At 42.0% G+C, this 24,210-nt stretch overlaps 1 protein-coding gene across 1 annotated transcript in view; it reads right to left on the bottom strand.

The window, feature by feature from the left end:
* Positions 1-24,210, bottom strand: part of CFAP299 (cilia and flagella associated protein 299) — a 281,113-nt gene that overhangs the window by 192,861 nt on the left and 64,042 nt on the right. Inside the window, exon 3 of the mRNA XM_072126591.1 lies at positions 15,723-15,813. Within this exon, the coding sequence (XP_071982692.1) occupies positions 15,723-15,813 (91 nt within the window). The remainder of the gene's footprint in view (positions 1-15,722; positions 15,814-24,210) is intronic.

The raw sequence follows: 24,210 nt of genomic DNA, 5'->3' as shown, positions 1-24,210 counted from the left end.
CACTCTGTGTTGCTATTTATAAGTACGTTTGCTAGGTGATCCCAGTGTGTCAAGACTAGCAACAATCAGCGCCGGGATCAAGTTGAAGAGGAGTGGAGGTGAGTATTTGTAAGTTATTTCATGTTATACGAGTGGTTGATTTCCTTTAAAGAATCACTTTACATAGTATATTAATAAAGAAGGTGAATTATTCACATTCAGATCAAGCCTTTGGAGCTTTTCATAGAAACACGTTGAATCAATCTCTAGACAACAAAGTTAGACCGTTCACGTGAAAGAACGAAACAAGCCAATTGTAGTTACAACACGGCACTCTATCAGATTCTATTGACTCCCACTAATGTTTCAAATAGCAGATGCATTTTGATGAGCCACTATCAAGAGGTCCCTTGGAAGTTTGCCAGCCCCCCCCCCCAAACGTTGACCCTGTGTACTTACCTAGTAGAACTTTACCTGTCTCTCAGGAGGAGCCACAGGATATCCTGTGACATCATAGTATCATAGTATATAAGGCACGAAAAATACGCAGGTCCATCAAGTCCAACCTTTAAGAATTAAATAAATGTTTTATCCCCATAACCCGTGATATTTTTTTTCTCCAGAAAGGCATCCAGGTCCCTCTTGAACATGTACATAGAGTCCGCCATAACAACCTCCTGCGGCAGAGAGTTCCATAGTCTCACTGCTCTTACAGTAAAGAACCTTTGTCTATGTTGATGGTAAAATGTCCTCCCCTCTACGTCTAGAGCATGCCCACTTGTCCTGGTCACAGGCCTAGGTATGAAAAGACCTTTGGAGAGATCCTTGTACTGCCGTTCAGGTATTTGTACATTGTAATGAGGTCTCCCCTCAGACATTTTTTTCCTAAACTGAATAATCCCAAATTTTGTAATCTGTCATTGCATTCTAGTCCCTTTATTCCCCTAATAATCTTGGTTGCTCTCCTCTGCACCCGTTCCAGTTGTAATATGTCCTTTTTATACACTGGTTCCCAAAACTGTAAATACAATATTCCATGTGTGGTCTGACCAGGGATTTGTATAAGGGCAAAACTATGTCTTTATCATGAGAATCAATTCCTCTCTTGATACATCCCCTAATTTGTTTACTTGCTTCAGCAGCAGCCGCCTGGCTCTGGTCACTAAATTTAAGTTTACCATCCACAAATACCCCCAAGTCCGTTTCAGCTCCAGTTTTACCAAGTAATTGACTGTTTAGAACATAATTCTACTTTTTGTTTCCATGGCCCAAGTGCATAACTTTGCATTTATCTACATTAAACCTCATCAACCATTTCTCTGCTCACTCCTCAAGCTTCCACAAATCCCTCTGTAATACTAAACTATCGACCTCAGTATTTATTACTTTACACAGCATAGTATCATCTGCAAATATTTAAACTTGACTGTGTAAACCCACAACAAGGTCATTAATAAAAATATTGAAAAGAAGTGGCCCCAATACTGACCCCTGTGGCACTCCACTGGTAACGTCAACCCAATCTGAGAATGTGCCATTAATGACGACCCTCTGTTTTCTATCACTAAGCCAATTACTTGCCCAAATACACAGATTTTCCCTTAGTCCCAGCAGTCTTATTTTATGTATCAAATGCCTTTGAAAAGTCCAGATATACAACATCCACAGTGTCCCGCAGATCCAGTTTGGAACTTACTTCCTCGTAGAAATCAATCAGATTAGTCTGACAGGACCGATCTCTCATAAACCCATGCTGACCCTGCGTTATAAGGTTATGTTACAGTGAGATACTCCAGGATAGCATCTCTAACAAATCCCTCAAATATTTTCCCCACCACAGAACTTAGATTTAGAGGTCTGTAGTTTCCAGGATCGCTTTTTGATCCTTTTTTGTATATTGGTACCACATTTGCTATGCGCCAGTCCTGTGGAACATAACCAGTCCACAGTGAATCTTCAAATATTAAAAATAACGGTCTGTCTATCACGGTACATAGTTCATGTAGAACCCAGGGGTGTACGCCATCTGGCCCCAGTGATTTATCTATCTTAGTGGTTGTGAGACGGCGCCGTACCTCTTCCTGGGTTAAACTCTTGACATTCCAAAGAGAATTTACATAATTCTTCATCGTGCCTTCCACCAGGGGATTTTCCGGGGTAAAGGCAGTGGAGAAGGCAACATTCAGTAGATTGGCCCTTTCCTCGTCTCCTTCCACCATGACCCCCATGTTATTCCTAAGAGGGCCCACACTCTCCGTTTTTATTTTCTTATCATTTAAATACTTGAAAAATGATTTGGGATTATTTTTGCTCTCTCTGGCAATATTTCTCTCACTCTCTATTTTTGCAGCCTTTATCTGCTTTTAACAGGATTTCTTTATCTCTCTACAATCCTGTAATGCCTCACAACTACCTTCTCGTTTTAGCACCTTAAACGCCTTATCCTTCTCGCTTATTGCTTTCCTTAAAAGACTAGTTAGTCTCATTGGCTTTTTCTTGTTCTTCTTATGCTTTTTCCCATATGATATGTGTTTCTCACAGGAATTTTTTAGAATATATGAGAAAAATTCCCATTGCCTCCTTTATATTTGGGGCCTTATAACAAACCCCTAGTAATATTTTATTATTCTTTTTCCCTCCCCTTATCTTTACCCATAGGGACTCCACATGTTCATTTGCATCACCAATGTCATCTCGCAAGACAGGCTTGAGGCAAGAATTCACATATAAGCAAACCCTCCCCCTTTTTCTTTATACAATCATTTCTAAAAAAACTATAACCATCTTTAGTAACTGCCCATTCATAGCTACTGTCCAGCCATGTCTAGCTGATACCCACTATATAATATTTGCCCTCCAACATTAAGAGTTTCAGTTCTTCCATTTTGTCTGTGAGGCTTCTGGCATTTATGTACATGCGCTTTATATGGTTTCCCTATTTCCTTTTATTCTTATTCCCCAATCTTATTCCAGTCCCCCTTCCTTTCCCATGTACTCTGACTCTTCCCAGCTCTCTACCTACACTGTCTTTTTGCCCATGTATTGTGTATTTACTGCAGCTCAGGGGGCCTTGCTAATAATTATTGAATGCTATCTATGAATACCTCTCCAAAGTCGTTGGTCAGAGGGGTGTTTAGTAATGAGTAAACTTTCTCCCACAGACTCCAGTGAGTAAATAATGTCCCCCACACTAATGTGCCTACCCCTCACACTGCAAAATTTAAAAAATGATCACTACTATTCACCTTTCTTCCCGCATGTTTCCTCTCATTTTCTTGCTGTTCAGGATGAGGCATGGTGACATGACTATATTGCGTGTCCTGTTCTCAGTCACTGTAATGAGCTGCTTAATCAGGAGACACGATTTACATCACCATGCACCATGGGCTATGCAGTGGTGCATGGAGCCGTCGGCTCCTAGCTCAACTTCAATACTCTCCTCTTGCTGCATCCTAGGGCTGCAGTTAGTGGTGAATGGGGAAAGAAGCTTAGACAGGGAGCCAGGGACATCCAAGTCTTCAGCCAAAAGATCCAGGAGCCCCTGCCGAGGAGAAACTACACGAAGGAAGTGGGACACCAGAGATGGGACCAATGCTGGTAACTGGACTCTTCTTTAGGTAAGGATACCATATATACTCGAGTATAAGCCGACCCGAGTATAAGCCGAGACCCCTAATTTTACCACTAAAAACTGGGAAAAACTATTGACTCGAGTATAAGCCGAGGGTCGGAAATGCATTGGTCACAGACCCCCCCAGTATATAGCCAACCAGCCCCCTATAGTATACAGCCAGCCCAGCCTGCCCCCAGTAGTATACAGCTTGCCCCCCAGTAGTATACAGCCTGCCCCCAGTAGTATACAGCTTGCCCCCAGTAGTATACAGCTTGCCCCCAGTAGTATACAGCTTGCCCCCAGTAGTATACAGCCTGCCCCCAGTAGTATACAGCCTGCCCTCAGTAGTATACAGCCTGCCCCCAGTAGTATACAGCCAGTCCCCAGTGGTATACAGCCAGTCCCCAGTGGTATACAGCCTGCCCCCGGTGGTATACAGCCTGCTCCCAGTGGTATACAGCCTGCCCCCAGTGGTATACAGCCTGCCCCCAGTGGTATACAGCCTGCCCACAGTAGTATACAGTTTGCCCCCAGTAGTATACAGTTTGCCCCCAGTGGTATACAGCCTGCCCCCAGTAGTATACAGCTTGCCCCCAGCATTAAAAAAAAAAAAAACTTATATACTCACCCTCCGGTGGCCCCGATGTGCAGCGTTGCTCCCCCCATGTCCGCGCTGCTTGTCTTCAGGCTTCCGCGCCCGTCTTCTTTCTTCTGCTGAGCGCCGAAGAAGTATACTTGTCCGTTTTTTGAGAAAGGGTCTATGACCCGAAACGCGTTAAAGGGACCATTAAAAGGGGTTGTGTCACCATAGCAAATGGCTGTAATTGGGTCCAATGCATTGTGACAAGTACTTTCACCATTTACACTTATTACAAAATCTGCAGCCTTACTGAGATAACTCCTTTTGTCCTGGTTGCTGGCGCCGCCTGCTGGTAGCTGTGCCCCGTCCTGAGCAACAGCTGATTTGGCCGAGTCTGCGCACAAGGAGTCAGCAGCTGCTCTGCACTACAGATCACTCCACACAGCTCCACTGCAGCCAATAGGAAGTGAGAGAGGAGGAGGGGCAGAGATTGTGCTGTGATGGCCACTGCTTACCAGCGTCACAGGAGCTTTCAGCAGCAGATACAAGATAACTGCAGCCAGACATGACTATCTGCTGCTGAGAGGAGTCCTCCCCAAACATGGATCATAGCAATATAGCAGCCTTTCCTCCCTCCACCATTAGTCAGGTCAGGGGGCTGCAGAGATAACACAAGTAACAGGCTGAGCTCTGATCTCTCCTGATGCATCTCCTGTACTCTCCTCCATTCACTGTCCCTCCATGTTACACTGCTGTCCTGCAGTCCTCCTCCTGTACTCTCCACCATTCACTGTCCCTCCATGCTACCCTGCTGTCCTGCAAAGGACCCCTGTCCCTGACTAGCAGAGAAGTAGCTAAAGATCAGTAACATGTGAGACGCTGTCACCTATTTATCTATCCAAGTCCTATTATCTATCACCTGTCATCTATCTATCTATCTATCTATCTCATATCTATCTATCTATCTATCTCATATCTATCTATCTCATATCTATCTATCTATCTCATATCTATCTATCTATCTATCTCATATCTATTTATCTATCTATCTATCTATCACCTGTCATCTACCTATCCATCCATCCATCTCATATGTGTCTGTGATGTTGTTATATGTGTTCTGCTAATATGTTTACTGTTAATGTGTTTTGCATGTTCTGCCCAGCAACAGTGATGTACTGAGGAGGAGGAGCAGTCTGAGTTAGGGCAGTTGTTACAGACAGAGCAAGGAGAAGCATGGAATAAAGTTGTCTCTGAGTCTGCAGTCCAGTGATCCAGTGTTGGTTCCTTCTGCATCATACGGGTACCTACTACGACATTACAACTGGCGACGAGGATAAACTATTATCAAGTAAAGGTATTTCAGTAACTCAGAAGAGCCACCCAGACTGTGATATAAGCATCCACCATGGCCTATCTACCTGCATTCCCTTCCTTTGATGTGCACCAGTCCCAGGCAAACTTAGGAGCATGCTGGAATAAGTGGCTGAAACGCTTTGAGATATTTTTGCAAGCTATGAACATTACTAACAATGCAAGAAAGAAAGCCATGCTGCTGCACTATGCTGGAGAGCAGGTCTATGATATTTACACAACTCTGCCTCACACAGGAGATAACACTGACTATGAGCCATGTAAAGCAGCATTAAGCAAGCACTTCTCTCCACATACAAATCCAGCTTTTGAGGTTTTCAAGTTTAGACAGTGCAAACAGTCCCCATCAGAAAGCATTGCTGAATATCATGTCAGGCTCAGACATCTTGCTACATACTGTGAATTTGCAGACATTGACAATGAAATTCAAATGCAAATCATACAGGGCTGCATCTCTTCTAAACTAAGGAAGCAGGCGCTGAGAGATCCCACTATGACTCTTACAAAGTTGCTGGAGACTGCACATATAAATGATGCTGCAGAGATTCAGGCTAAACTCATAGAGACCAGGACAGAGTCAGAGCCACCATCTTATGTAGCAAAGCTCACCCAGAAACCGCACATGCCTCCTACACAGGGTACAACATGCTACAACTGTGGTGGTGCATATCCTCACCAGAAAACCTGCCCAGCAAAGGGAGCAGTCTGCCATAACTGTGGGAAACAGAATCACTTTGCTAAAGTCTGCAGATCCTCAGCTAAACCACAAGGTCCTGTCCCTTATAAACAGCCAGTGTCACAGAGAGTCCATACAGTGCAGCCAGTGCTACCTGCTGATGAATCCAGCAGTACTTACCTATTCTCTGTCACAGAAGAGGGCTCTCACACTGTGCATGCAGTTACTAATCCCAAACAGGTCATCTTCATAAATGGCAGTCCTGTGGAAATGCTTGTGGATACAGGGGCATCTGTTAATGTCATTAGTCAAGCTGTCTATGATTGTCTTAAGAACAAACCTGCTCTGCAAAGTGCCAATCTGAAAATATTTCCTTATGGTTCAGCTACTGCCTTACCCCTGTGTGGTAAGTCCATAAGAGACACGTTCTATGTAGTGGACTGCACCGCAGACACGCTTCTCAGCTGCAGTAGTGCAGTGGCTCTAGGTTTAGTAAAGCTGATGAACAATGTCAACAATTCAAATGTTTCACAAGTTGTAAAAGCTAAGCAACTACTTAGAGACAAAGTATGGTCTCCAGAAATTGACAATAAGGTGGAGTCCGTCATCAAAGCATGCATTCCTTGTCAAGTAGCGACAGGGGTCCATACACAAGCTCCACTACAAATGACAACTCTGCCTGAAAGTCCATGGACCACAGTTAGCGTTGATTTCTGTTCATTGCCTGATCAGTCTCACCTTCTAGTAGTCATGGATGATTTTTCTAGATTTGCAGTTGTTGAGCCTGTGTCCACAACCTCTGCAAGGGCAGTTATACCTACATTGGACAAGATCTTTTCTGCATATGGCATACCAGAAACAGTAAAAACTTATAAGGGGCTACCCTTCAATAGTGCAGACTTCAAATCTTTTGCCACTTATCTTGGGTTTACACACAGGAAAACAACTCCATACTGGCCTCAGGCCAATGGTGAAATGGAACGTTTCATGCAATCTATTAGCAAAACTCTCAGGATTGCCACCATGGAACACAGGGATCTGCAACAAGAATTGTACAAATTCCTTAGAGAGTACAGAGCCACACCACACTCCTCTACAGGCACACCGCCAGCAACTGCACTTTTTAACAGGACTTTGCGCATCAAACTCCCAAATGTCCCTTCAACTCCCATTGAGTCCCCAATGGCTCTCAAGGATTCCTTATCAAAAGAAAGGATGAAGAGATATGCTGATAGAGGCAAGGATCGCTACAAAAAGGTAGTAATAAATGTGGGAGACTGGGTCCTAGTTAAGAGGTTGAGATCTAGTGACAAACTGTTTTCCACATATTATCCTGAACCCTTTCAAGTGACTCAAGTCAAAGGTACCATGATCACTGCGCAACACCATGGTCATCAGGTTACACGGAATGTGTCCCATTTCAAAAAGCTTGAAGGATATGATCCAGGAGTAGCTAGTCCAGAGTTGGACGAAGAGGAGTTTATTCCAGATAAAAGTGTGGTCCATAGTCCATCACCGGATTTGAGATTGGTTCCTGCTTTAACAACTCCACCAACATCTAGCTCAGAAAACTCTCCAAGTAGCCCTGACAGTGGCATAGCTCAACGCGATCCTAGACGAGAAAACCGCCGGCAACCAGAACATCTTACAGACTACATTCTTCAGTGAATCTTCTAACCACTTCTTCTAAGTTCTTCTAAGAACTCTAAACATTTTTTTGCGGAATTGGACTGTTGTATTTATGGTCAATATAAGTGCCATGTTTATGTTTTTCTAAATTTTTGTAAGGAGGGGAGGGATGTGATGTTGTTATATGTGTTCTGCTAATATGTTTACTGTTAATGTGTTTTGCATGTTCTGCCCAGCAACAGTGATGTACTGAGGAGGAGGAGCAGTCTGAGTTAGGGCAGTTGTTACAGACAGAGCAAGGAGAAGCATGGAATAAAGTTGTCTCTGAGTCTGCAGTCCAGTGATCCAGTGTCGGTTCCTTCTGCATCATACGGGTACCTACTACGACATTACAGTGTCTATCACATATCCATCTATCTATCTCATATCTATCTATTTCATATCTATCTATCTAGTTATTTAGTTGCAATTCCTTACAAAATACACAGAAAGAGATGCAATTAACGGCCCCAAAGTAAGATAAAAATATACAAAAGTTTATTAGTAAAAGTCATAAAACAACTAAAAAGGTCCATGTTAATGCACCTAATTTTGTACAATCAATGCATACAAGTAGAGCAAAACAATGGGGGTCATTTACTAAGGGCCCGATTCGCGTTTCCCCGACTTGTTACTTGAATATTTCCGATTTGCGCCGATTGTACCTGAATTGCCCCGGGATTTTTGCTCACACGATGGGATTGTGGCGCATCAGCACCAGCATGCACGCGACGGAAATCGGAGGGCGTGGCCGACGAAAACCCGACGGATTCGGAAAAACCGCCGCATTTAAAAAAGGAAATTGTGTCGCAGAGCTTGCACTCACCTTCATCCAGGTGAACTTCGGTGCATTTCAGGGAACTTCAGCGCAACAGTGCCACCTGGTGGACGTCGGAGGAACTGCCTTGATGAATCCCGGCCGGACCCGCCGGGAGAACGCGCCGCAGGATCGCGAACGGACCGGGTAAGTAAATCTGCCCCAATGTATTCTCACAGCATCATGGTCAGTCAGGCGGACAGTAAAGTGTAAATATGTCGGAGGTCTAGAAAAATGCAGGGACGGCAAACTCCATGTATATCCTCACTTCGAAGTGACTTCCTCAGGGGTAAGTGTCACTTTGGAGTGACAATACACGTCGGGTTTGCCTCCCCTGCACCCACCTAAACTTCCGCCATGCATGTCAGCCTGACCGACCATGATGCTGTGAGAATACATAGTACATGTGTACTATGTGCAGTGTCCTGTGTAGTGTGCAGGGGGCGCCAGATTCCGGATTTCTGGCGTTCTTCATGAATCTGGTGCCCCCTGCACTGCCCCGACAGACTGCACCAACTTTTTTTGGTGCACTTTTAACATGGGGCGTATGACACATTTCTATTGGACTTCTATTGGATCAGTAAATGCAGGGACTATTTGAGCACAGCAGGTGGAAGGAGACTCTGAAGGCTGAGCGCTCTGTAGCACTGAGGTGTGGAATAACTGCCGCTGTCAGTGCTGTGCATGTGCCTGGCCCCTCCCACATCTGCTTCTGTGTGGAGCAGAATAGAGGCTGAACAAGCATCATAGTAACAAATAGAAAGGTACTTTTACTTCCAGGTAACCATTACAAATAGATTTTTGAAATATTTTAACCTCTTTGACAGCTTTTTGTAGTCAATTGTTTCGTGGCATAACCCCTTTAATCTATACCATTTTACTCAATATTGATCGGTATGATCTAAAATAAATTAACCTTCTTCATTATATCAGCTGGACCGTGGTTTGTATGACCCCCACTAGAGGTCTCCTACATACAAGGGCTCAAGTGGTCGTGTTTGTTATAGCGCCCCACGATAACTATAACACTGTTACCTTTCCATATATGCTTTTACCGGAACCTTTGGTTTCGGGTATGTAGAGTTGTGGGAGCTGCTGATCTTTACACACCAGGCCAATTCCGGATTGGAAAAACCAAGGACCGTTCCCTAGGAGTGGGAATTCGTGCATAACATCAAGTTTCTCACAAGGTGAGCACCTTCTTTACTACCTTGAAAACTCAAGTACCCGGCTATATTACCCTAGGCGCCGTCCTCTGTTGTTCCCGTTTTTTCTGTTTCTGTAGTTCCTATGGGCAACTATGGACATTCTGACTTTTGGACAACTTGATAAATCTGCCTCAATGTTTGGTGCACTGTTTTTCCTCCAAAGCCATGCTCCTTTTTGGAGGCCATGCCCCTTTTGTCTTAATAGTCATGGCATATCTAAAAACTGTCAGACAGCTTTTTGGTGCAAATTATGATAGAATTTTGCCATAAACAGATTGATAAATCTGCCCCATTGAATGTACTGTACATTTGCACTGTAGGGTTATTCAGCAAATCTGCATATTACATTATTTTTATGAACTTAAATATATTGCATAATGATAAAACACTATGTTTAATCTCATCTATTTTGTTAACAAGCAGGCTGCAGGGCAAAATTTACTCTGAAGCGCACAAGTAACTTGAGTGACTCGGTGCACAACACATCAAAAGTCTGCTACTTTCAAGGAGAGTGGGAAAGTTTTAAAGGTGAAAGGTGACAAACTTCAGAATAAATGTTCCTTTCAGAGAAAATCCATTTAAAAGAGCCTAGACTGCAAAGATTTACCTTGCCACAAATGGTACTTCCTTTAAACTGCTGCATTTTAACATTTAGATTTCCTGTAGACATATGAAACCTAATGACGTCTGAACGTCTCATGTTTGCATATATATCAACCATTTTTCAGCTGCATAACACATTATGGGACCGTCAATCATGTGCTTTTTTTCAGACATCAAATGTCAAATATAAACTACCATACTACTAAAAGCTTCCATACCAATAAAAGGGTGTTATGCCATGACCTTGAATGCAACATACCATTTACTTCTCTAAAAGAATATAAATTAAATGCTATCCAACTAGAAAATACATGTAATTAAAAACAGGCGTGAAAATGTACAGAACATAGAGCATTTACCTTATTAACATTGTAAGATCCTGGAGGAAATGCAGAATAAAAACAATAGGAGTTTTTTTCATATATCTTGTCATATCCATCTTCTAACAGCAGCTCCATGCAATGTAATGATTTAGAGCAGAGGGGCACACCCTTAACTAGTCTGATGGCCACATTGTCATACTGCTCAACTTCAAGGGGCACGCTTATAAGCAGAAGACTAGATGCGCAAATACAACCACAGAAACTTCTGCATAATACTACATTTGTACAAAAATTAATACAGCCTCCAGAGCAGACTACAAATACAGTGCTCAAACCAGATGATTATGATACTGGAGAATCCACCCCCCCCCCCCCAGAGCAGACGTATAATACTGAAGACCCAATGCAGAATTATAATACAGGAGATCCCCCAGAGCAGACCTATAATATAGACCCCCAGAGCACACAAATAATACTGAAGATTCTGACCATACTGGAGACCCCAGAGGAGTCCAATAATACTGGAGACCCCCCCCCCAGAACAGACCTAAAAAACTGGGGATCCCCAGAGAAGACATATAATACTGCAGACCAACGGAGCATACCTATAATACTGGAAACCCTCCCTTCCCAGAGCAGGCCTTTAAAACTAGAGACCTCCAAAACAGACATATAATACAGGAGACCCTTAGATCAGTTGTATGATACTGGAAACCCCTCATCGAAGGCACTAAAACGCTCAGTTTGTCAGTGCTGTAGTCACCGACTAACCTTTTAGTGGAAGTGACAACTCTCAGCATGTATTGAGTCATTTATAAAGTGTTTGGATATAGAAGGATATAGTCCAGATCCGTGTGTATGGATATATTTTCTTCTCACGGTTGATATCTTCTAACAGTCTTCTCTAAATTGATAGGACTAAATACAATAATTTATATGCATCAGAAAATAAAATACTGCAGAAAGACAATTGGTTTCCATATAAAAAGCCTAATAGTACAAAACTGTTTTAAGAGCTAAATACAGTACAAATGTCACAAAAATAATTATAACCCAAATAAATAATTATAAGGGTCTCCTGCCTCTTGTCTCAAGTTATCCAGAGAAAAGTGTCACTTTTTAAGAAAGAAAAACTCATTTTGTGATATATCCTAGGGTACTGGTAACATTTTTTTGACAGCTGGTAATCTCAAGCTACTATTCCTCAGAATAGTTTGAACCAAAAGGAAAAAGTAAGGACACATCTGGATACTGTGTTTACTCCTTAAATGGAAAGTCATTTATCTTCTCTCCAGAGTTACATAATGTGTAAAGCCTGCATTTTTAAGCACAATATCTTATAGGCTTCAGAATTTGCATTCTTTTTAATTTTAGGCAAAAAAATATATATGTATATTTGAGGTCAAGGTCTCCTTTGTGAAGGCTAGAAAATGATCTATGTATTTATATTTATTCTCTGAGTTCTGGTAAGTAGCTATCCCCATTACGTTTCTCAGAAATCCATCACAGACCATGTTTTGTTGCTTTTTCTTCAGCTCATTTGTTCTTGTGCCACTTGGTAATACCACCATCTGGCATGGAAAAATCCTCCAATTTGTCTCCTTTTCTTTCCCTTTTGAAGGAGTGATATTTGTTGATGTTTTCCAGATTGTATACTATAAATCTTGATCACAACATTTCCACATTTTTCTTCAGATATTTTTATGATATCACGGTCATAATTATTGCTAAATTCAAGTGAGCCAGGGGAACGCTTAACAGCCGTGAAATAGAAACAGTTTGTCAAGTGAAACAAACAAACGCTTGGATCAACTTAATTCAAGATTTTCTGTGAATATTTGTTGAATTTTCCTAAGTGCAGCATTTCTAAGGACTGATCTTTTGTTTGCTCTGGATGTGGGCCTGCCTTGACCAAGATACAAAGTGATGACAGTTAAGAGCCATATTCAGTCTTATGATCAGAATAAAACAAGTGACTTATGTGTTGTATGTGAATAAAACTACTTCTTATGAAATATGTAAAAACTATATGCTGGACAGTACATTACTTCTGGGTCATCTTTTTCTATAATTCTACATTTTGCCATTACTCTAAAAAATATATAAATGAATTGACAATTTGGTGTTACCATTTGGGGATATGTCCCTGAAAGTTGTAACTAACTCTTGGTAAAGACTCACTGTGTAACGTAACCACTAGAGATGAGCGAGCACTAAAATGCTCGAGTGCTCGTTACTCGGCCCAAACTTGTCAATGGGACACTCAAGCATTTTTCACTGAAAGAACACATTGAAAGAACACTAAAGAAGAACACATTGCAGATGTTTGCAGATGTTTTCACTAAAAAAAACACATTGAAAGAACACAGTGAAGAACACATTGCAGATGTCCCGTACATCTGCTAACTTATCCGAAGACACGAGCGCCGAACATGTTGTACTTGTTAGGTTCAGTTCACACTACAATCAAAAAAATTAATGATTGATATATAAAATGAACATAACTGAAGATATGTCAGTTACTCTCTGTCTAAAACATTCATTATGAAAATCATTGATCCATATCTCATTTCTATGTATCGATTTCTTCCATCTCTAATAGCTACATATCTCTCCATCCATCTATCTGAACACCCACATGACTCGATCCTTGATTGGCATATAGCCAAGAACAATTTCAAAGCTGATTGTCTGCTTAACAGAGCTGGAAATTTCTTAGCAAAATGCAGAGTTATATTATGTGTATTTTAGGTTGAAGGAACCTGTCATCAGGTTTACATGTCAAAACCTGATGATAGGTTCCCTTTAATAAAATATTTAAAAAAAACATTCCAAAAAAGAGATCTTGAAATTTAGTGTCCAGAGTGTTCATAATATACTCAGTTTGCTTAATTTCCACCACATAACCATCTAATTTTAAATATGTTTGGTAAGGATACCTAATTTAATGTGATAAAATGCTTGAAAGTGGTATTCCGAGAATCGTGAACACTGAACTTAATCTGACATAGTTTCAATGCCACATATGAGGGAAGACTAATTATCAATTTATGCAATAAGGCAGATATATGCTTCATGAAAATAAACGCAGAAAGTGTGTTCTTTTATCCAAATATTGATTTAGCAATCCTTTCCCGATGTATGGATGAATGGACCTATAAGACATACCTATCACTTTCCTATAACTTATGCCAGGCTTACTTTCCATGAATATTCTTTCATTACACATACCATTTACCATCTATCAGAGGTCTAAAGCACATGTCACAGCTTTTAGACGTGCCTTTCCTTACAACCTTCTGTAGGGCTCTTAATGTGACAGGCAATAGTGAGGACTTTATTTCAAAGTAGAATGGCTTCACAGATTCAGCTTACATTTGAGCTGTCTGAGCTGATCAGAGTGTTTCATGTCACATAAACCTATCATGGATTCATTAGAAAATATTCTTGTATAAGTAGATCCGAAGTTCATTTAGAAGCACAGTTATTACTTTAAAAAGTGGTTACAGGGATGGAAAAACTATTTTCACCGCAGCCCTAGCTTCTAACCTAACCCTAGCTTCCCTATCATAACAAGGGGGTGTCACAGTTATATGTGCATTCTTGTAAAAAATAAATAAAAACAAATAAAGCTTAAGGGTATTTATGCTGCCCTGGGCAGTTCCCTATATTAACTACACACGATCCTTAACCTTTCTACATTGTCACTGGTTTGTTTCTTCGAATGCCTCTTCCTAAATCAACCTTTTGGGAATTTACTACATATGTGACAAAAAACCAAGTTATGCATAACCAAGATGGAGACAAAGTTTGGTTATCATCCCCTTACATATTGCTGAAGACACCAACTTACAAAACTTCTTGTTTCCTTAATACTTTTGTAGTTTTTAAAAGGATCAACCCTGTATGCTACAAACTACATTCTGAAATGTACGCCAGACAATAGTTTTTTTTCGTCAGTAAGATACATTTATCTTCTATTCCAGGTGTGCTAAATATCTTAAATAACATTTATCATTTCAAATTGTCTCAAATTAGCAACATGTTTTGACGCATAAAACTCCAGACTAAACCATACTTAAGGAAAACTTAGAAAATGGAAAGAAGTGACTTGAGACATTTGTGTGACATTTTTGCATCATTTGTAACAAATGTCTCAACAAAAGATCTTTCACTATGACCCCGGCTGTTATTGTGGGATCCCACAGCGATGGCCATGACGTGAATCTACCACGCGGGAATTATCTGCATCCTATGACGTAGAATCACATCAAGGCGTGGGGAGGGGGTTAATGTGTAATTAGTGACAAAATCAATCTTTTTGAAAAAAAATGGCCAAAGCGGCCATTTACAATTTTTACATGCTCACTCATCTTTACCCATGGAGATTAACCCAAAACCAAACCATTAAAGTGACACCATGAATGGTGTCACAACCCACTTCTTGTTACATTACTATAATAAATGTTAAAATCTTTACACTTTTTCACAAACTTCACCATCCAAATAATTCTTCCGGATAACAACTCATTCACTGAAACAGCTCCTTAATCTAAATGTCCTGCAGCCAGTACCCACCACAAAGGTGATATTCAGAACAGTTTTACAACAATTCTACACATTTTTGTTCTGAATTAACGAAACTTGTTTGTAGGACCTCAATTATTTTTGTCTTTTTATATATGCAAAAGATGAGCCTGTGGAAATTTACAAATGTGGTTGACATTCATTGTGTCATTGATGAATTTTGCATTACATAAAAAAAAACATCTGCCTGAATCTCAGATGAGCATTCTGTAATTAATTTTCAAATCAGCGAAGTGTGACCGCAGAAAATAACTACTGCACAGAGCACCAATGAATCCAATCCAGTGTACTCACTGTCATCTTCCCATTGCGGTTTGCTTCTTCCCTCAGGGCTAATGCTTTCAGGAAATTATCCTTCAATTCTTTTCCTGCACTTGACAATATCCTGAAAAATAGAAAAGCAACTATCATGATAACTTTGCCTTTATTAGTTACATAAAATACTTAAATTGAGACACAAGACACAAAGTAAAGTAATTCAAGACAAAAGCCATTCACTTTACTATTCCCCTTACGATGAATGGCATAAAAAAAATTAAAGACTCACCAGAAATTATGATTTTTACCTATTTATTCCTACAAGAAATGCTATAAAAAATTATCAAAAATACATGTACTCCAGAATGAAACTGTTGCAAAAGACAACATGTCCCACAAAAAACAAGCCATCAACCAGCTCTGTAGCCCAAAAAGTAAAAATGTTATGCCACTTGGAAGACGGCGATGCAAAAAAGATAGATTTCCCCCCACATTAGGGTTTTATTTGGCAAATTTTGTAAAACATAAGAAAAAATATTCATGTATGGTATCCCTGTAATCGTATCGAACCCATAGAATAAAGATAACATGATTATTAGTTTTACAGTGAACGCCAAAAAAAAAAGTAAACATTTAGTACAGAATTAATGCTTTTCTACTCCTGACCTAAAAAAAAAGTGCATAAATTTTCAACAATAGGGGATACCAACCCCAAAAAGGGAAACACTAGAAAAAGCATCTCATCCCGCAAAAAAAATGCCGTCACATGGCCCCAATAACGAAAAGGCTAAAATGTTATAGCCTACAAAAGGGGCCAATGAGGAAACTAAAATCCTGACAGCTGCAGGTTCCTCCTTCCCTTCTGTGCCTCGCTATGCACCCATAAAACAAGTAACGGGGGGGGGGGGTGTTCTGTACTCAGGTGAAATTGCATAACAAATTGTACGATGGCTTTTCTCAGGGGCTTCATAAAATTTGTTTCTGATAGTTTGAGGGGTAATGATTTGAAAATGGGTTGATTATGTAGGGGGTTATTAAATGTTAAATATTTAAAATTTCATTCAAAACAGTGATTATTTCCAAAATAGTCAGTTCTGAAAATCCGGAAAAGCGATATTCGATTTTGAAGCCGCATGACATCAAAATAAATTAGCCAGACATTTCTAAAATTATGAAAATGTAAAGTACACATATGGGAAATGTTATTCAGCAACTTATTTAGGTGGTAAATGGATCTGCCTGAAGGTGCAATGATTTCGAATTTCATACTTATTTTTTTTTTGTAAATAAACTCAAAACTTACCAGCCAAAATTTACCACTAAAATGAAGTACAACATGTGGGGAAAAACAATTTCATTATCGCTTTGATAAGTAACAGTGTTCAAAAGTTATAACCATACAAAGTGACGCATGACAGAATACAAAAAATGGGACTGAGGGGTATTCCCATCTGGGCATTCACATTTATTTTAATTAATTTGTCCTGTGGTAATGAACTCTGAAGCCAGGTGGTAAGGCAGGACTCAATAGCGCATGTCTGGCCACTGCTGCCAGAGCGTGGGGTGGTCGGATCCGGGGAATCTCGTTTCTAAGGGACAACATGGCTACATTTATGAGAAATTATCTTCACACAGGAACATTTTTTTTAATAACATCCAATTGAAGAAATGTTTACATTTTCATAGTTTCTACGGTTGAAAAAAGACACTTGTCCATCAAGTTCAACCAAGGAAGGGAAGGGATTGGATGAGGAAGGGATTTAGGGGAAACAATTCTATATAACATAACCATCAATGTTATTTAGGTGTAAAAAGGCATCTAGACCCTTCTTGAAGCTATCCGCTGTCCCTGCTGTGACCAGCGCCTGAGGCAGGCTATTCCACAGACTGACCGTTCTCATAGTAAAAAAGCCCTGTCGCCTCCGGTGATTAAACCTTGATTTCTCCAAACGGAGACAGTGCCCCCTCGTCTTTTGATTTGATCTAATCTGAAACAACTTACCACCATATTTTTTGTATGGACCATTCATATATTTAAATAAATTAATCATGTCCCCTCGTAGTCGTCTCTTTTCCAGACTAAATAAATTTAGTTGTTTTAATCTTTCCTCATAACTGAGACCCTCCATACCCCTTATCATTTTTGTGGCTCTACGTTGAACCCTCTCCAGCTCCAGGACATCCTTTTTATGGACCGGTGCCCAGAACTGGACAGCATATTCCAGGTGTGGCCGAACCAGTGCCTTGTATAGTGGTAATATTACATCCCTATCACGAGAGTCCATACCACTTTTGATACATGACAAGATCCTACTGGCTTTAGCGGCAGCTGATTGACATTGCATGCTGTTATTCAATTTATGATCTACTAGTACCCCCAGGTCTTTCTCAACAAGGGACTCTCCCAGATTTACTCCCCCAAGGACATATTTTGCCTTTGGATTATTGGCCCCCAGGTGCATAACCTATTTGGCAAATAAATTAAAATAAATGTGAATAGCCAGATGAAAATACCCCTTTAAGCTATAAAATGTCTACGTCCTTAAGGGGTTAATTATCCAAAATGTATAAATCCCAAGCAACCCAAAACCATAATAAAACAATTAAAATTACGAAAAAATTGTACACAAACAATTGTTTGTAGGGGTAAAGTGGCCCCTCCAACTAGCTTCCACGACACCCAAGTGTAAAACATCCCAAGGTAACAATTCACATCACAAGCATGATAACAAATACTACAGGGTGTATAAAAATGATAAAGCTAAATAACTTGTTTACATTTACTTGGTTTATATCCTTCTTTCCGCACCTTTTTGTATGCCATTGGGAGAAATAATTATGATATGACTTATAAAATTTAGTTTTTAAACACTGCCTTTAATAGTATTATGTTCATCCAAATATAAATACAAGAGGTTTGTCTACTTCATTGTATTTCAAGTTTTAGAAACTAATGGATCTACCACTAAATTTGCAACTCCTGAGGGAAATCACTGTGATGCTTATTACAGAATTTGGCTTCCAGTGGAAAGTGCACACCTGACCAAATATTAACACTAATGTTGCTGACTTTCAAGTCACAGATGAAAAAAAATTGCCAAAGTATCAAGTGTTATGCAGTGGTCAAATCAGGAATTAAATGCCAATAATGGTATACAATCATGACTATGGTTCTATATGCAACGTCACTCATTTCCACTTATGCAAGAAAATAGCAATATGCAATATAGATTTATAAATATTAAATTGAAGTTGAAAAGGTCTACATACAGTAAAAAGGGGGAGATATGTATATTTTAGAATGTATCACAGAAAATCTAACAGGACTTTTCAAGGACAAAGTATTTTGGAAAGTTTTCCTTGTATTCTAGGTTGTTAAATCTAAAACACTGTCAATTTTTTATTGTCTCTCTTGAAAGCAGTGAACTGAAAAAAAGAGTGGTGATGGAGATGTGACTGGTCCACTCCCAGACTTGCAAGTAACTGGAAAGAAAAGGGGAAGCCTCCAGCACTGGCTGAGGTACCGGTAAGTAACTCTGTTTAAAATCTCAAAACTCTTTATTGCGGTATCGGAAAGTTAAAAAGTTAATTCATCATGATAGAAGTGATGCACTTCAGCTCCTAAACATACTGGTGTATATTGTGCTTGTAAAGTCTAAATAAATTATAGAAATAATTATATAAATATTTAGACTTTGCAAGCACGCTAGACACAATGATATGATTAACACCTTTGCGCATTCAGCACTGGCTCCCACAGTTAGTGTTCAGCGTCATACTAGTACAGCGCAAGCGCACTGTGTACATCGTGTGTCACCGTGCCACATAAAATGGTGATATCGTGATGACACTCGGGTGACAGAGGTAGGGGAACCTCCTGCCAACGTCACCCGGCCAATCAGAACAGTCCCGCCTCGGTGATCGCTGAAATTGGCCAGTCAAGTCTGACTGACCAATCGCAGCGTTTTTGGGCAAAAAAAGGGAATTTTGGCTCTTTCCAACTCTCCAGTGCTTTGGTATCTCTGGAGAGAGGAACAGAGTGTTACTGTGTCAAACTAAACACTATCTTTCTATCTGATCCCCATCTGATCCGCTCCTGCGTCATGCGTATTCCCTGTGTGTCCACCTCATCTTGCATGATCAGACTTTTCATCCATTTTGTCCCATCTTTTGCAGTAATTAGGGCATCTTAGGGTTTTTTTGTTGAACCTGGTATATTTTTCCAGTACCCCATCTGTTAGGTGTGCTGTAGTCTTGTACACTTATCCAATTTACTGTGTTCCGGCTGTGCTGCTTATTCATTGCATCAATATCCCTCACTTTTTCCCTAGCCTAATCTTGAATAACTAATAAAATCTCTTGAAGGACCCACTTCAAAGACTGAATAGAGTCTCTAGCTCTGTAGGGAGTAGCTATCTACTCCATAGCCTCAGTGTCTCCAAGTATCTTTCTGAAAATTCCCTCCAATTTTTTACACAGAGACGAAGGAAATTCTATCAGAATAGTCAGTTTAGTGCACACCTGTGTCTTAACTGCTTCATACATTCTTGGACACAGAGATATAGAAAACTCTCAATGAAAGCATAGGATGTCGGCCCTGTCTGGTCTCAATCTAATCCACAGATCAACCTGGAACCAATGAAACCAGAACCCTGACCCTATTACTTCCCATTGAAGCTCCTCCACGGTCCTGGTTCTGATACAAGGTTGGAGGGTTCCAAAAGAATTCCCAGTCTGAGGGGGTGTGTCTGCACCTGATATAATCAGGGTGCTCCTTGTATCTATTGTTCTTGTGTGGGAAAGATTTTACCATTTAAGGCAGGAGGAATCATGAAAGGGGTAGTCCCATTTCAGCAAATTATTGTTAATGTTTTCATGATAAAAATTTAAAAAAAATTTCTATGTTTCTATAGAAATTTTCTAAAGCTTCTATGTTTACTTCCAGTGGACATAAATCTGACTATGGCCACACAGGTGCACGACACGATAGTATCATAGAAAGTAAGCAGAGTTGTGTGTTATAACAAGCCGTGCACCTGTGTAACCATAGTCAGATGTCTATTCACTGGTAGTAAACAATGAAGCTGCCACGACTGAGAGTCTGTGGACCCTCTGGACCACCGCGGGAGGTGGTACTAGCCGACCTGGGACCGGAGCCTAAGTGGAACCCGGTGTTCACCAGAGCCCGCCGCAAAGCAGGATGGACTTGCTGCGGCGAGTAACCACCAGGTCGTTCCACAGGTGCGACTAGCCCGCGGTGGCTGCCAAGGTAGTAACACAGGAGACAGTCTGTACCCGGAGTGACGGCAGGAGAATAGCACAGGAAGGCACACAGGACTCACGTCAGGAATCGCAGGAGCTGGCACGGAGGTATGGAGGACCACAGGAACGTACTGGCACTCAGGAACGCAGGACACAGGAACGGACTGGCACACAGGAACGCAGGACCACTGGAACGGACTGGCACACAGGAACACAGGAAATACAGGAACGCAGGAATCACAGGAATGCAGGAATCACAGGAACACAGGAATCACAGGAGCTTTCTCTTCAGGGAAGTTTGAAGATCCGGCAAGAACAATAGGAAGGGGCTGGAATTTAAATCAGACCAGCGGAAGCTTCGGAGGACGCCACTGGAGCTGGGGAAGGTGAGAGGAGCCAGGGACCGGACCCTGAGGCAGCACGGGTGCTACCGCGATCCGAGACAGGGATTGCGGGAGCACAAGTGACAGTACCCCCTCCCCCCTTCGGCCTTCCCCTCTTCTTCTTGGTCCCAAGAAATCTTTGGAGGAGAGTCCGATCAAAAATGTCCTGTTCGGGATCCCAAGATCTCTCCTCAGGCCCAAACCCCTTCCAGTCTACAAGAAAGAACCGCTTACCCCTTATGGTCTTCATGTCCAGAACCTCCTTAACTTCATAGACATCTGGGGAATCCGCTTCAGGAGCAGGAGGAGGGGATTGTTGGGAGAAGCGGTTCAGGATGACTGGCTTCAGGAGGGAGACATGGAAGGAGTTCGGGATGCGCATAGATGGAGGAAGGCGGAGCTTGTAGGCTACTTGATTGATGCACTTGATTGCCTCAAAGGGACCAAGGAACCGAGGACCAAGTTTGTAGCTGGGTATCTTAAGCCGGACATATTTGGAGGACAACCATACTTTATCACCAGGAGAGAAGACAGGAGGAAGTCGACGTTTCTTATCAGCCTGGATCTTGGTACGGTCCGTAGCTCGTACAAGAGACTGGCGGGTCGGATACCAAACAGACTTGAGGTCCTGCACCAAATCTTCTACTGCAGGGACATCAGAGGGAGTAGACAACGGGAGAGGCGGGCGAGGAATACGACCATAGACCACAAAGAACGGAGCTGAGCCGGTGGACCCAGAGTCCAGGGAATTGTAGGAGAACTCAGCCCAAGGTAGAAGGTCAGCCCAGTTGTCCTGACGGGCTGAAACGAAGTGACGGAGGTAACAGCCCAAAGTCTGGTTCACCCTTTCCACTTGACCATTAGCCTGCGGATGGTAGGCAGAGGAAAAATCAAGGTTGACCTGCAGTTGATTACATAAGGAACGCCAGAATTTTTATACAAACTGGACTCCTCGATCGGACACGATATGAAGCGGAAGACCATGCAGTCGGAAGATGTGTTTGAAGAATAGACTGGCAAGCTGTGGAGAAGACGGAAGATCTGGAAGGGGAATAAAATGGGACATCTTTGAAAACCGGTCCGTCACCACCCAGATGACAGTACTGCCCGAGGAGACAGGCAGATCGGTGACAAAGTCCATTGGCACATGGGACCATGGGCGACTGGGTATCGGCAACGGCAGTAACAGTCCAGTTGGTTTAAGACGGGAGGCTTTGTTACGGGCACAGGAGGAGCAGGATCCCACAAACTCCCGAACATCTTGGACCAGGTCTGGCCACCAGTAGTAGCGGGAGATGAGGGACACGGTGCGTTACACCCCAGGATGCCCAGCCACACGGAAAGAATATCCCCAAGATAAAATCCTCTTCCGGAGAGCAGGTCTAACATACGTCTTGCCGGGAGGTAGCTGCCAAAGATCCACTGCAGCTGCAACAACAAGCTGTCGAGGAGTCGGTTCTTCTCCGACAACATCCGCCGGACAAACATTCTTGTCCGCCGGACAAAAATGGATCAGTAGGTCGAAACGGGAAAAGAACAAAGACCACCGGGCTTGCCTGGGATTCAGGCGCTGGGCTGTCTGGAGGTATAACAAGTTTTTGTGATCAGTATACACACTCACAGGATGGAGAGCACCTTTCAGAAGATAGCGCCATTCTTCTAGCGCAAGCTTGATGGCTAACAGCTCACTGTCTCCAATCGAATAATTTCTTTTAGCTGGGGAAAAGGTCTTGAAAAAGAAGCCACATGTAGAAGTTCGGCCCTTAGGCCCTTTCTGGGAGAGCACTGCTCCAGCTCCTACAGAGGATGCATCCATCTCAAGATAAAAAGGCTTGTTGGTATCAGGCCTAGAGAGGACTGGTGCCGAGGCAAATGCGGACTTCAACTTGGAAAAGGCTTCTTCAGCAGTAGGAGACCAGGCACGAGGATTGGCACTCTTCTTAGTGAGTGCCACGATAGGGGCCATGACAGTGGAGAAGTGGGGAATGAACTGTCGATATTAATCCGCAAACCCCAGGAATGTCTGTATGGCTCGGAGACCTTTTGGGCGCGGCCATTGAAGAACAGCAGACAGTTTTGTGGGATCCATCTGAAGGCCTCTATCGGAAATTATGTAACCCAGGAATGATAGTCTTTGCTGGTGAAACTGGCATTTCTCCAGTTTGGTGTACAGATGGTTGGCACGAAGTCGACCAAGAACTTGACGTACGTGTCTCTGATGGGATTCAAGGCCTGGAGAGTATACCAAAATGTCATCCAGGTAGACCACGGCACACGTATAGAGAAGATCCCGGAAAATGTCATTCACAAATTCTTGAAAAACGGCAGGGACGTTACACAGTCCAAAGGGCATTACTAGGAAGGGGCTGGAATTTAAATCAGACCAGCGCCAATTATTGGTGCGCTGGCCCTTTAAATCTTAGCGAGCCGGCGTGCGCCCTAGAAGACGGGGACACGCGCGCCGAGCCGCAGAAGCTGCGGAGGACGCCGCTGGAGCCGGGGAAGGTGAGAGGAGCCGGGGACCGTACCCTGAGGCGGCACGGGTGCTACCGCGATCCGAGACAGGGATCGCGGGAGCACCCGTGACAGAAGTTTTCTATACAATGACAACAGGCAGAGATAAACAAGAAGAAAAAACTAAGGAATTGATACAGAAAGTATATTGGAAGATTGTATAACTTTTTCTAAAACAAACAATAACGTTAATTTGTTGTAATGGGAATACGGGCATCCATTCTACAGAACCGGTTCTAAATCTGGTTCCAAAGCCAGTTTTTAGAGTTGCACAGAGTAGAGCTGTGGCATAGACCTGTCATCAAAATTATATTTTTGTTATTTTTAGCACGTAATAGTTACAGTAATCTAGGACTTACTGCAGG

Source organism: Engystomops pustulosus, chromosome 1 (genome assembly GCF_040894005.1).
Source record: "Engystomops pustulosus chromosome 1, aEngPut4.maternal, whole genome shotgun sequence".
Classification (NCBI taxonomy): Eukaryota; Metazoa; Chordata; class Amphibia; order Anura; family Leptodactylidae; genus Engystomops; species Engystomops pustulosus.
Note: the sequence above shows the minus strand (reverse complement) of the source record. Positions and strands in the feature narration are given on the sequence as shown.